Consider the following 15,113-nt stretch of genomic DNA (forward strand, 5'->3'; position numbering starts at 1 on the left):
CTATTTAAAGCTTACTCTTATTAAACAGCAAAGAAGAACTTGACTTCTTTGTTGTTTAGTAAGAGCAAATAACATTCTGCCCAACAATTTCTGAAGACTTTTCTTTCCCACAGAATTAAGTCACTGCCTCAGCTTGCCTGCTTAGGAAGTGTTGCACCTGCATAGACAGTTGCACCTCAAGGCCTCGGCCCTAGCTGAAGCCCAGGGATCTGCGTCTTTGTTTGTTTGCCCCATTAACTGTTCTAGCCTTAGGGAAGTGGAGGCACTTATTTAATTTGTAAATTTAGGTGAAATAAACAGCATCATTAATAAAGATGACATGATGTCCTTTAGCTTCACCTTTTATTTTTCAACTTGTTCAGAATCCCAAGTGGTTAAGAAGGGGCTTACCTTAACAGAGACCCCAGCAGTTCAAAAGACTTACTGTTGCTTGCTAGATAACTGTCCATTTTCAGAGAAAGGCCTCTAATAAGGTAATAAAGAGTTCACTTATTTTCCTTAATCCATTTAAAGTTTTCATCAACCAGGAAATAAATGGCTTGATTAAAAAACTTTGAGGTTTATGGGCAAATTGGTAGAAGGGACATGCATTAGAATAATGGGAATTCATAGGTTAAGTTTTAAGTGTTACGTATATAGAATATATTCGATAAGAGTTAAAGTATATTTGGTATGGAGAAAATAATCATATAGTTAGATGTATTTTGTTAGTACACATATACCATAAGCCAATAAATTCAGGAAAACATGTGCCAGTCCAAAGGTGAAGCAGCTAAGATACATAGGAAGAAGTCACAAAGTTCGTGGGAGCATTCTTGGGTCAGGATATTGAACAAGCCCGGAAAGCTGTTTAGTCCTCGCTGGTGAGGCCCTGGCTAAGACCGAACTGTGCAAGGACCACTCTCCCTTGCCCCAAGTTTGGGACCCACTCCTCACACAATATGTATACAAAGTACAAAAATTTGGATTCAACAACATATGATCCAAAAAGCTGTACTTCAGGGAAGGTCTAGGGAAGACATGTTTTGGAAGATTTTTTGCAGTGGACAAAGGATGATTTCCTAAGGTTTGAAAATGAAAGAGAGTGTTTCTAGTCTGCTAGCCAGGGAATTTCTTAGGTACCATAGATCTGTTTTCTCGCAGAGTGGATATGTGGATACAGCCTGTAAAAATTAACCAAATGTTTCTAAATTGATGTACCTTATCTGTTCTATCTTTTGGTATCACTCTATGGAGGACACTCTGGAATATAAAAAGCAAAAATCATTCTCTTGGTGGCTTTTATGAATTACCTTGGATTTCTAGCAAGTAAGGTGACTCATTGTCTTGGTGGTTCTCTTTGCCATCAAATGGTATTGACTTGGTCAAGGGAATGGAATAGGGGCTCAACACAGATGACACTACGGGGAAAGGTAACTATTTGTTATGTTAGTTGGAAGTTTAAAGGATTAAAGAGAATTCTGCACACAAGGAAAAATAGGTTAAAACAATAATAAAATATGAAAAAGTAAGCAAATACAATATAAAGTTCTGAATTTAGACTAAGAACTTCACTTGTAGAAGTGTTAAGTAGGGAACACTTCTTTTGATCAAAATTCACATGAGAACAACCTGAAATTGTTGACTGGGTCCAACAAGAGAGTAGTTCTAAAAATAAAACAAAAATCTATTTTAATAAAAGAGAATAAGGCATGTTAATTTAGAATACATTAAGAGAAATAGTTCTACCATATTCTATAGTAGTCAGATTACATCTAGAATGTTGTGTTCACTTGACATTTTAAGAGGGGCATTGAAAAACTAAATGCTAAAAACCATGTTACATGAGGAAGTTTTGTCTCACTTAGGAGACTATGGCCAGGACTGTGTTTCATATCTCTTAAACACCCAGTGTCTGACCCTCTTCCCAGAGCATTGGAGTATTCCATGTACATTTGTTGATAAGCAATAAATGAAATGAAAAAAATTATGATATTGGAATTACTTACTTGAATATATGAGAAAAGTTTCAAATATATAATATATAATTAAAGGAATTTTAATAAATGAAATTAGAAGTATCCTATTTAACTTTAATCCAAAAAGATCTCAAGATCCAAAAAGATCTCAAGAAATTTTTTTGTCCAGTATAATGAACTAACAGTGTTATAAATCTTTGGGGGAAAAATACCATCTTGATAAAAATGGTTCTTTTGCTAGACATATTCAAGAATGCTAGATAACCATCTGTCAGAAAAGTCAGCACTTTTGATCCTGCGCTAATGGGAAATGTGGACTATGTAACATTTAGGATTCCTTCTGACTCTGATAATTAGTTACTCCAATGAGTCTGTTATGACCACTCATTTTCTTATATTCTGATTTTTTTTTAATTAACACACCACTCTTGGTACATAGGAAAGCCAGTTTATACCAATCATGAGTCATCTATGCTGTATCAAACTTCCCTTTACATTTAAAAAATTCAAATGAATGAAATTAACTTTTAAAATGTTTCTATCGTATCTACATCCATGAAAGATTGAAAACAAGTAACACTTGATATTAATCTATCACACTGATTAGTCAATAAGCATCATAAGTATCTTCCAATAGTGACTTTAAAAAATTAAAGTAAGTAGATGTCTTATTTCACAAAGAAGTATTTCTTACAAAAGAGCCATTTTTGGAGTTTCTCAATATTGAACTTAAAATGACTCCATTAACTAATAGCAAAATAATCACATTTTCCTTAAAGGAAAAAATATTTTAAAAATATTGATTGAGAGGAAAAATGCCAGTGTTTAAGCCATTTATGTCTCCAGGAAGATTTAAGTACCTCTTGAAAAACTTCAAAATTATTGTCACAAACTACTTAAATGTTCAACATGAACTCTTTATACACTAAATGATAAAGCTAACTGGATTATGTTGCATTTAGAATTTCTTAACCTAGAAGCTAGCATGTTGTGGTTCAGAATTGAATCTTGAGCTTTGTACTGATTCCCAGAATCAGGGAGAAAAAAAAAATCTTTCTTTAGTAAATTAATTCTTAAGGTGGCGGAGGGGGGAAGCTACTGAAGGATTGATCTGAGCTTTATTGTAACAAGAGCCTCCAGTCATAAATTACTGGCACACAAGCAAGAGTCGATGTGTCACTTCTATTATAATCAGCTGCTTTTATATTTCCACCCGGCAAGGTTGACTTGATCATATTGTGCACCTCTTAGATGTCAAAGACATTAATTTGCTCTTCTTCTTGAGAGCAGGACAAGTATTTCTCTTACAAGTTAGACCTCTAACTTGGGGAAGTAATATATTCTACAGTATGGCTGTGAGGGTATTCTGTGTGGGAAAATTTTTTTTCAAGTGCAGGTTTCAAAATTTGAAATTATTCAACTTCCCAGTTTTGCTCTTCAAGGAATAATGTGTATTAAACATCCATTCTGGAGCTGTAGCTTTTAAATGACCTTTTCAGTACTCATCCTTTGCTCATTTTGATTTGCTCAGATAAATTACAACCACCTGGCCTTTTGTATTAAAGGAGGCTACATACAAAATTGACCTTTTGATACTTATTGGAGAGCTAGGTTCATTGTATTTGAGATTAACTGCTGTTACTGTTTTCTGGTTATGTCTCAAATAACTTTATTCGAGGACGATAAAGCCTATTTCTTTTGCCCGTTTGTTCCAAGCTACTTCTAATACCATAGGAATGGACTCTCTCAGCAATACAAAGAGAAATTACTTTTTAAAAAATAATAAATCTGATTTATTTGGATCCTGTGATGCCTGATGATACATATATGTTACTTCATTTTCTCTTAACCTTGATAAAGCCCAAATTATCCTTAACCACCTGCTCCTTGCCACCTTGCTTAGTAAGACTCAGCCTTCTTTCTGTTTTTTGAGCACTTTAGGCTCAGACATCAAGTCTGAGAAACTCAGGATCTTTGCACTTGCGGTTCCCTCTGCCTGAAATGTTCTTTCCTGGCTTTATTTGTTGTTGCTCCATTCACCTGATTTTCTCCTCGTTCCCCTATGTGTTCTGGTCTCTGTTTAGTTAGGATGGGCTGTGTGACTGTTTATGGAAAATGATGTATGTCACTTCTGGTCTGAGGCATTGAAACGTCCATACAGGATTCACTAGTCTCTTTGCTGCCCTTTCTCTTAAGGAATCTGTGACTTTCATGGCAGAACCTTGAGCTTGGATCCGTCTCTACTGCGGAGTCCCCAGATGGGGAGTTACTTGGACCTGTAGAAATTTTGTGTGATCAAGAAATACACTTTTCTGTGTTAAGCTGTTGAGTTTTGGGATGGACACCTCCTCTGAGTATTTAAGGTTTTAGATCAAAGGTCATTTCTTAGGTGACCTTCTGTAATCACATTATTTAAAGCACTGTCTCCCTCCCAACCCTTATATGTTTTCTGTAGTGATTTCATTTCTTCAATATTATCATTTATTTGTTTATATAAGTATATGTTGAACAAACAAGACTTCTATATGCTGTTAATTATGATTTTAAGTGCCCAGAGTAATCTTTAAAATTGGCAATAAGCACTTCATTTTTTCACTTTTCCTTTTAATGTCAAAAAAATGCAGACAAAACTGCCTCACAAAACCCTGTTGTATTTTCTGTTGCTCACTAGAAAGGATGGTCTTGTATCAAGCAGTACCTGAGTTCTTGACTCTTCTGGATGCATCCATTCTGCATGACTTCTTTCAACAGGAAGTGAGATCATCTTTGGCAAAGTCTAAAACAGTGATGCCATCTATGTCAACAAAGAAAGTATTAAGAATCTAAATTTTAATTTTAAAATTGCCTGAAGTAACCTTCAGATATTTTGCAATATTTCTATGTTGCTTTAGGTTTTTGCCCACTAAGAAATGAAGCTTTGTTGCTTTCAAGTCCAGGCTACAGATATACTTCCTCCAAATCAGAATGCTCCCCTAGTTGTCTACCTCCAGTCTCCTGGTAGATTGTCTGGAAGAGTCCCCGATATTTTTTTAACAGCATGGAAAAGCTTGCTGAATAGAAACAAGAGTCACCTCATAGATTTTTTTACCAAGGTCTATCCAATGATACAAAGCTGAACTTTCTTGATAAGCAACCTTATGAGATGCTTCAAGATACAGCTTTTGTATTAAGAAAAATTCAAATTTTGGTCAAGTTCTATTCTTTTTAAATGAAACCTACTTTCCATGAAGACTTACAGTGATTGATATGTATGAACAGTTGTCAGATGCTCTTTTCGTTTTCTTGGCTTCAAACTTCAGCTGAGAAGAAGTGTGCCATGTAAGAAGTATGGTTTTGGCTTCCATGATGTTAATAATGCATAACCATGAATACATAAGGATAAGGAAGATCTGTCATACTTTCTTTCCTTAGGCATTGCCTAAGTTAACTTAAACAAAGACAGCCCAGACTTTAATTGTCCATACGTATAAAAATAAGATACATTTTCCTTAATTCCTGTCAGTGGAGAGCTTTTAAGACCTTATTATATACAAATGGTGGTGATCCTGTCTGGCCATAAAAGTTTGTGCCAATCTACTCTTGATAATGTTGATGATTTTAAGAGTTCCATGAGACTTATTTTATGTGGACATTATGATCCAAAATCAGTACGAAAGGCTGATATCTTGTAGAGACAAAATCATTCAGTATAGAGTAGAGGTGACTTTGCACATACAACTGCATGAGCACCGAAGTTTGAGAAAGACTGAGCCAGAAGAAGGGAAAAAATAAAATGAAAACTAGAAATAGATGTTTGAACATTGAACCCATTCTGCCTTCAAGATAATTTTCAAGCTCTTATCTAGCAAATATGAATGTATAGGGAATTCTAAAGTAGTCTTTCTTGCTTTTAGAATTTATTCTGTTTTATTTTTAAGCATCCATATATGCTGATACATTTGTTTGTTAAAAGAATTAGGAAAATTGTGGAGTTACAATTTGGTTCTGAATGAAGGCCAGTTAGCTCCTGAAGGCAGCAGTAAGTAATTATTGAATCCACTGCAATTGAAAAGAAATTTTTTTGAAGAAAAGTATCATCTCTTAGTGCCAGGTTCATAGATTTTTTTTCTAGTTCTCACCCATTTACCCTTTATAGGTCTGTGGTCTACAGACTGAAGAATCTCTGTATGGAGGATCCGTAGGTCCCTTCTGGGTCTGAGAATCTATGGAGACTGTCCTGAGTCACAACAAAGACAAGCTCAGTGTTACTCACATGACAAGAAAGACCCTCATTTGCTGCCATTATTTAATCCTTATCTTGGCCTTTGATGTAAGAGTTTTGGTTTTAATTCAAGTTTGAGTTACTTTGAATTATATATAATTTGGGGGAATATCCGCATATACACTTTCACATGCACATCGATATGAGAATGTTATGTATTGATGTAATCTCTCAGCATTTTAGAGGAAGTGCTGAACTTTATATTGTTAGAAACATTTTCCATTTTCCTCTCTCCTTCCTCTGTCTGGTAGCAGGCTTGATGATGTTGGTTGTGTTTTTGGCACATTACTGCTCAAACAGCAACACTGTATATCTGAACAACCTACCTTGAGAATCTGCTGTGGCCACTTGACAACTGAGGACATTTTGCTGTCAAATAATAAAGAAGAACTGAGTAAACTTGTGCCTTGCAGATTTTGTTATAAAAATGATGATAGGATATCATGCTTTCCTCATTCAATGATACAGAAAGATAGTTCCACTTCTCAGTGCTTCCTCACAACATCGTATCACCAAAAGAACAAAGCTGATTTTTTACTTATACAGCTCTATATTAAATGTGTTTGTGTTAATAACAGAAATACTCTTTTTCATGAAATGTTGCTTAATCTCTAATTCAAACTCCTTATTCATTTTCATATGTAAGCTCAAGAATAATGACTAAATCATTTTGATTTCCCCTTGTATACCTTTCCAAAATTTTAGAAATAATTGCTATTAAAATATGAATGCATTATAGTGACTTTATGGCAGCATTTTTATAATCTTTACAGTATCTCAATAAAGTGGGTGAAGACAAATATGAAACCTGACGATGATTTGTTGAGTCCACAAAATTGCCCCATCTTTGAAAGAATAAACATCCACTTACTTTCAAGGATGAGACATAAATTCTAGAATATCAGAGGATGTATACTATTAAAAGCTTATTAAAAATCAAAATCAGCTTTATCGTAACTTGCCTTCAGTCATATTCAGATGACATAGATTTTTATACTTTAAGTCACTGGTTCATTGTTCATTCATCAAACACTATTGACTACCTACTTATGTGGTGGGGAAGAGAAAACAAATAAAAATAGATTTTTGCCTTAAAGTAGTTTTCAGAAAAGCATGAAGATGTGAAGAGGTAGTACTGTACGAATATAATAAATAATGCAGAGGTGAGATCATTACTTCAAACTTGGATGAGGTAGAGGACCTCTGAAGGTTGGGGAGAAGGATGCATAGAACCTCCACGTGGGAGGAAGGCAGTAGGAAAACCACTGGTAGTAGATTGAGTTAGTTACTGTTTTGTTTGGTGTGTGCGCTTTTAAGGATCATTATCCTACATCTGTTAGAGTTATAGCCTTTGGGGTCGTTGGAAAGGTGGTTAGTATGAACTTTGGGGAATGACACCGTGTTCAAAGCAGTAGTATTGAATGGAGGCATTTAGCGTACATATTTGATAGAATCAATGACTCTTCCTGGTTGCCATATTTAAGTGTGGATTTTCATATTATTTTAAATTTCATAGTTTGTTTTGTAAGAGAGTTTGAATAATCAGAGAATTATTATAGATAACATGATACTAAGAGCATCCATAATTTTACAATGTTCATCACAATAATGTTTATGGCAGCATGACTATAATGTATTGTATTACAATCAATTTGTTCTTTTGGCTTTCTGTTGAATAATTTGGCAATAGCAGGTTTGTTATAAAATAGATCATCTGTTATACGGCTTCTTTTCCATGTAAAAATATTCAACGTCATTTTATATAAAAGTCACACTCACAAAATAAATTAATTTTTGAAAGTTCTTAAGGAAGTACTCTGTGTTTCCTCATAATTTTTAGGTTGAGTTTTTATCATTCTTAGTCACACATGGCAGAAAGCAGTTCCAAATCTGAATTCATTTTTACCACAATCATGACATTTTCCAACTGTCTCATAAATTTGCAACATTTGTTAAAAGGGAGACTAATAGAGCAAAATGTGTCACTAGTGCAGAAGAAAATGGGCCTGTGGCAATTAGTGTGCCATCTTTAAAGATAAAATTAGTGCTTGAAATTTAACATAATAATTGTACCAATGAACTATCACCGAGTCCTCACAATGCACCAGCCTCTGTGTCTAACAGTCCAAGTGCATTATCTCGTTAGTCTCAATCTTAGGGTATTATGATTGCTATTCCCATTTTATAGAGAGAAAGAAAAAGCCTTAGAAAGGTCTACATAATTTGATGATGCTCCAATAGATGGAGAAGCTGGGATTCAAAACAAGTCCTCTGAGGTATAGGGGTAGGTGCAGACACTACTAACAGCTGACTTTGCAGATGAGAAAATTTGAGGCTTAGAGAGGTCTAAGTAATTTGGTTAGGCTCAAAGTGGAAAAACTGGTATTTAAACACAGGTCCTTCTAACTCCAGAGTCTATGTTGCCTGTCAGTAGTCACACTAAATTTTGACAAAATTTAAGTTGGAAGCATATTGTTCACGTCTCCTTTGTTCTGACATAGAGGGGGCAAAATTTGGGAATTAACGCATGCAGACGTTAACTGGCAAGTAGGAGGGCAGTTGCGAAGGACGTGGCTCAGAGCCAGGGCCTTAGCAGCAAAGAGACATTCACTGTATTCCATTTTATTATTTTAGGGCCATCATATCAAATCAAGAGTGCTTTAGGATAAAATGATTTACCCTTCCTCAGTTTCTCAGTCAGAACCTTCGCGTTAGTTTCCCAAAGTCAGGATCTCAGTATGTCAGCCAAAGTCCTCAAACTAGCCCTCTGCTAAGTGACCCGGAGCGAATTCATTTGGCTGATTCCCTGCTTGTATCCTTCACTGTACAGGATCTTGTGCTCTAATTATTTTTGTTTTACCATGTCTTGTTTTATGAACTAGTGTTACGGTCCTGGACAACCACAATGTTTTCCTTCTTTGCAAAGAGTACTGTAGTAAGCATTCAGTTCTAAAAAAGTATTGGAAACTCAAAGCTCAGAAGACAAACTGAAATCTTTTAAAATACTTTTGTATTCTACCAATAAATTTTTTAAAAATGAATGCAGGTATCAGGCAGTTACTCATTTTCTTTATTAGGAGTGTTGGGGGTCACAATAACATACCATTTTCCAGAATAATCTATTCTTTGTCCAAGACAGTGAATTTTGAATACTTATAGATTTATATGACAATTTGTGGTTGAGTATTCATTAATTATACTTTGTAGACATTTAATTTTTTGGTGTAGGTAAAGGGTAAGATGAGGAAACAAAAGCTGTTCATTTTGTTAAAAAATTAGTTATACGAGATGCCATTTTTAAGCGAGGGAGAACTAAAACAAATGAATAAACGTTAATATCAATGTTAGAAAATTGTGTTCAGACCCAAACTAGAACTTATAATTTTCTCAAGGCTTTTGTACATTACTGTAAGAAGGGTAGTTTGTGTATTTGTATGTGTGTGTGTTTATATTTTTACCAAAGACAAAGAGCATGGTGTCTTGTACACTTCGTATGCCTTGGTTTTTGGAGTAACTTTAAGTTTGCATTTTGCATAGACACAATATTCAGATCAGTTGGCCACTCCTATTGAGAGAGGCACAAATGAGATTCTGTTTGCCAGCAGCTGTATTTTTAATAGTACAATTCTGAGTTTATATTAAAGTGAATAATTCGTTGGTTTAGGTCATATTTACTTTTTACTCTGAATATGTTTTTGGTATGTCTTCATTGTTTCTAAAAATATATACGATTTAAGAATTTAAACTATTACTAAGTAGTAATTGTATTATTTCTATCCCATATCAGCAAGTGGTTGTTCTCTCTTTAAAAATAACAAAGAAAGGCCTTAAATTATATTTTAGATGCTCATTTCATAAACACTGTCACTGCTGTGCCACAAGCGTTAAAATAAAAATGTTAAATAATAAACTGCCATCAGGTGTTGGCTTTTGTTTCCTCATCCTCTGAAAGGGAATTTTATGAATGATGCATCACGGTCTACATGCATTTACATTCAAAGACCAGTTGTTAATGTTTAAGTTACTGCCCGTGAATCTTGAAAAGTCTTTGTGAATAATGAAGCCGTTCATTGTGTTCAAGGATTTTGCCTTTCTTCAATGATGTGATTTTCTTCTCATTTGAAAGAGTATTTAATTGCATCGCTCATCCACTTTTAATATTTAATAATAATTTTATTAGCTGTATAGAGTGAGACAGGCAAGATTTGCAATATCTAGTGCAGGTCATCAATTTCTCCTTATCATGACTTAATGAATATTATAATTACAAGGAGAGACAGAAATATAAATTAGCTTGGTACTTGGTTGGAACTTGCTGGTTTATTGGTTTTAGTTTGGGCAAAGTCCAGAAGAGGTACAGGGAGAAAGGAACAAATATCTGGGAGTGCTTTGGAAGCCTTGGCACAAAATTTCTGCAACCTACGAATCATTCCTCATTTTGAATAGTGAACACAGAGGCTTTGAATAAAGTTAAAAACACCGCCAGTAACAATTCCTGCTGGTTCGATAGCAATTGACAGGGGATGTTGATGACTTACAAGACTTAGTCTTGGCAGGTATACGTTCCTTTAATTTCTATTAATGCATTTTGACAACTTTCCATTACATTTTCTTAAATATGTTTACTGTTACTTGCTTTCAGCTAAGACAAAATCTCGAGTCATTTTGAGAGGGAAACATTGGCATACCCATCATCGTAATAGCACTTTTTACTTAAGTAGCACCTCTCGCCTGAAGTTTTCAAAGTGCTTTTGAGTACATTTCATTAGGCCTGTGGGATGGAGGTCGGGGGAAAGTGCTCTGTAGTTGACATACGTTTAAAGCCTCTAAGGAAATATAACCCAGGCCAAGGGGAGAAAATAATTTTCACTTTTAGTGATCTAGACATGGAAATGTGTATTAGGTGATTTCACATTTTGAGTGCCCTTTGTTCAAAATGGAATCAGATATTGTTGAATTCAATGTGTTTTAAAACCTACTTTAAAACGAATCGTTTTTAACCCCCTCCAGCAACTGCTTCGGGAACGACAGCAGATGGCCAGCCGTCCCTTTGCTTCTGTTGACGTAGCCCTGGAAGTGGGAGTGGAACAAGCAGACTTCCTGCGAGGGTCATTAGAGGTAGGAACAGCGGTGCCGAAAGGGGACCGCTGTGATGTGCGTATTTACATTACTTCTCTAATCTGCATCTGCTTGTGAAGCCAAACGGAGTCTGATTATCTACAGTTGACAAGATTCAGCTACATATGTTATGCCATTTTCAAGGCACATAGTTTTTTAATAGTATGACATGAGCTGTAACAAAAGCCACTGGAGAATCTATTAGCCTAGGCAAGAGTGACAGACTGCTCACCTGGTGGCCTTTCCCTGACAGGTAGGCGGTGAAGGAATTTAAGATACAGCTATGATGGAAGAAACAAAGTGTCTGTATTTAGTCCTTGGAATGCCCAATGCCCCTCAATTAACAATTCACATCTATCTTTATTAACAAAGTTGGCTATAAAAGGTGGGTAGAGATGGGTTGCATTTTTAATTACATCATTTCAGTTTTTGAATGTTGAAAATTATAGAATATAGTGAGTAATTTTATTTGTGGTAATGGCTATATTAGTATATTCTTTTATTGCAAATGCAGAAATAGAGTATGGAGAAAGAGAAATGATTATGTGCAAGTATATGTGTTATTAGAATCTTGAAATAATGCTTGAAATGGTTTCTGAAAATAGTAATAATCCACAGATTGGGATTAGTGACTAATCAAAGCATTTTGAAGCATAGTAATTTCATTGCATACTTTAAAAAATTTGTATTTCATATGTGGTAAGATGTTTAAGTAGGAGGATTAAAAAACACTGTAGTGTTGAAATATTTAATTTACTTTTTAAAAAATGCCCTCATGTGACTAACTTCATGTTGCTATTTTCAGACATTGCTTTCTTCAAAGAAAGCAAGGAATATAAAAATAGACTCCTTCAAAACCTGAGTACAAATATAATTGATGTTGTCTATAGCATTTTTGGTTATTCTGAAAAAAAAAATAAATAAAACTAAACCAGACCTCATGGATGCTATACACAAGACTAGTTTTTAAAGGACACTTCTCTGTGAAATTCTTTTAGCTTTTGTGTACTTGATTTTTCACTACTCTAGGTCACAGGTTGCCATGGAAGCTTAAAACATTAGAAAATTTATGGGTATATCTTCCATTACATAGGGAGAAGTACTCTTAATTTCTAATTTTACAAAGTGCTCTAATTTCATTTTGGTGCTTAGTTTCAAATAACTTTGGTACAAAACCTTTAACAGATAGAAAACCTGAACTGTTTGAATCTAATTTCCTTTTTCTCCTCAGCTGTTTAAATGTTCTCAAATATTGCTAAAATTCAAGTCACAAGAGGAAAGTGAATGTAAACAAGTACACACGTAGGCCAAGGAGGAAAAAGAATAATCAAAGAACTAGACAGCTCGTAAACTGAAGGAACAAAAATACTAAACATGCATTTGTGTTGTCATAGTGGTCAGTTGTTGCTTCATAGTGTTCAGGGAAGTATTGCCAGGTGTATATGCATTCATAATCACCCTGTTGCTGTTTTGTCTTTTCCCAGATTTTATTTCTTTATTATTACTTAAATTCATTTTGTAGAGTTGAAAAAGTTCTACCTCTACTTTCTTCTCATTTATATTTGCCTGGTAGTCCTTCTTTTATTCCTTTATTTCCAACTTCTCTGTATCCTTTTGTTTTACACCTATCTGTCGTAGAAAAGACTGTTAGCTTTTTATTTTTCTGGTTACTCTGTTTGTCTGTTGATGGGTAAGTTTAATCTGTTTACACTGACAGTAATTACTGTTCTACCAAGGCTGATTTTAGCTTCTCAATTGTGTGTATGTGTGTTGGTCATGGCACTTGTTACTAGCCTTGCTTCTTTTTAGTTCTTTTTATCCCAGCTTCTTTGGAGTAAACTGGTTTTCTTCTACTAAACTAAGTATTGCATATTCTTTATCTATGTTTTGGTAGTCACCCCTTACTTATCAAGGTTCATAGACAGAGTGACCTTTCCCTGTCCGTGTCTAAAGCTTATTCATACAAATACCTGTCCTGCTCATCTCAACTCACAGTTAATATTTAGCATGCTCTCAGTTGTCTCTGTTCCTCCCACCCTGTGTTAATACTGCCTGGAATTTTTGATCCATGCATTATAGATACACTTTTTTCTGTATTAAGGCAATTTTTATAACAAATAACTTTCTTTATCGTCCTTTACTTTTTCTGTATCCAGCTGCTCGCTCACACATTTCTTTTTCCCTTTTCACTGAAGTAAATCCTCCAAGATACTTTTTCCTAAAGAAACTTTATGTAGCATGCTCTTTGAGACCTTAAATGCCTATCAGTTGTCCTCGCATATAAATGACAGTTTAATGAGATACAAAATTTTGTTTCAAAATTTTCTTCTTCAAAACTTTAAAGATATTCCTTTATTGTCTCAAGTCTGATTCAGTTTGATTCTTTGGATTTATAAATTATCTCCATTTTCCTTTTGGAATTTTTCATGATTTCCTCTTGTTTTTCAATGTTCTTAAATTTCTCCCTGCTATGTAAATACTGTCCTATTTGGCCCTCTGTGCACCCTTTAAATCTGTAGACCTATAACTTTGTGCAATTCTGGCTAATCTTTTACTATTTCTTTAAGCATTTCTTACTCTATTCTCTCTCTTTCTGGAATTCCTGTTAGATACTCTTGATACTTTTTTACCATCTGTATTTTTTAGCTTTTCTCTCATTATTTCCACTTTAAAAAAAATCTTTTCTCATTGCTTCTGGGAACATACTTCAACCTGGCATTCCAGTATACCAATTTTTTTAGATTGTATCTTTTCTGTTATTTAACCCACTCATTGACTTTGTTTCAATAATTATATATTTGCTGTTAATACTTCCAAGTGATTTTTTGACAGTTGCTTGTAGATGCTTCATATTTCTAATACCCCCTTTGTTTTATGAAACAATTTACTACATTTAACTTAAATATTGTTTCATATTTGACTTCCTTTGGTAGAGATTGTTTTCATTTTTCTATTTTTCACGTTGCTTATGCTCATAGTTTTTACTTTCATTTTTTCTGTGAAAATGGATTTTATTTGAGTTATTAAGATCCACTTAAGAAGAAGAATGCAATGCTTGACTCTAGGCTGTGCTCTTAGGGGTGATTTAGTGGCTGGAGGTGAGGAAGCGGCTGGTAGAGTACAATCTGGGCTCTGTCACTGCTGCTCATTTGCCAGAGGTGTCCCTGTCACTACAGAGAACTTTCTATCTTCTCAGGCATTATTCTTATCAGACGGGAGCCTCCCTCGGATGCAGTCGCCAGGTCAGCAGTTGAGGTGGGGAGAAGTGAGTGCTTGGGGGTTGTCCAGCCTCCTGCTTGGGTGGCTGTAGGGGGTTCTTCACTCCAGCTGAGCTCTAGAGCTACCCTGCCATTGGTTCCCAGCCTTAGGCTGGCACCGGGCTGGCCCTTCTGATTTTCTGCCCTGCAGCCGGCAGGGTAGGCATCTATCCACCGAGGACAATGTGAACTCGGGCACTCTCCCATTGCAGGCCGCCGTTTACTCCCTACAAGAGTCCTAGTCATTTTCCACATTTCCAAGTGTTTCTTCAAGCTTTTGCATTGATTGCTGAGTATGCCCTGAGAGTCATCAACTTTCCTATTTCTTATATGTTATCTCTGTGTTAACTCAGGGGAGGGGACAAGGGACTCATTCTGGTTTGTCATTTGTTGGCTGCAGGACCATATGTGCAGGTGCTTTTTTATTCCATAAAGCATTATGTTAATGCTTGTATTATTATTTTTCTCAGTTTTATTATTATTATTCAGTTACATAAATAACTGGTGCGCCTCTATTTC

General features: G+C 35.2%; 1 protein-coding gene across 2 annotated transcripts in view; it reads left to right on the forward strand.

Annotated features, from left to right (window-relative positions):
• Positions 1 to 15,113, forward strand: part of ATRNL1 (attractin like 1) — a 631,665-nt gene that overhangs the window by 414,495 nt on the left and 202,057 nt on the right. For both annotated transcript variants that reach the window (XM_010987217.3, XM_064488470.1), the window contains exon 27: positions 11,230 to 11,337. In XM_010987217.3, the coding sequence (XP_010985519.3) occupies positions 11,230 to 11,337 (108 nt within the window). The remainder of the gene's footprint in view (positions 1 to 11,229; positions 11,338 to 15,113) is intronic.

This window comes from Camelus dromedarius, chromosome 8, assembly GCF_036321535.1.
Source record: "Camelus dromedarius isolate mCamDro1 chromosome 8, mCamDro1.pat, whole genome shotgun sequence".
Taxonomy (NCBI): domain Eukaryota; kingdom Metazoa; phylum Chordata; class Mammalia; order Artiodactyla; family Camelidae; genus Camelus; species Camelus dromedarius.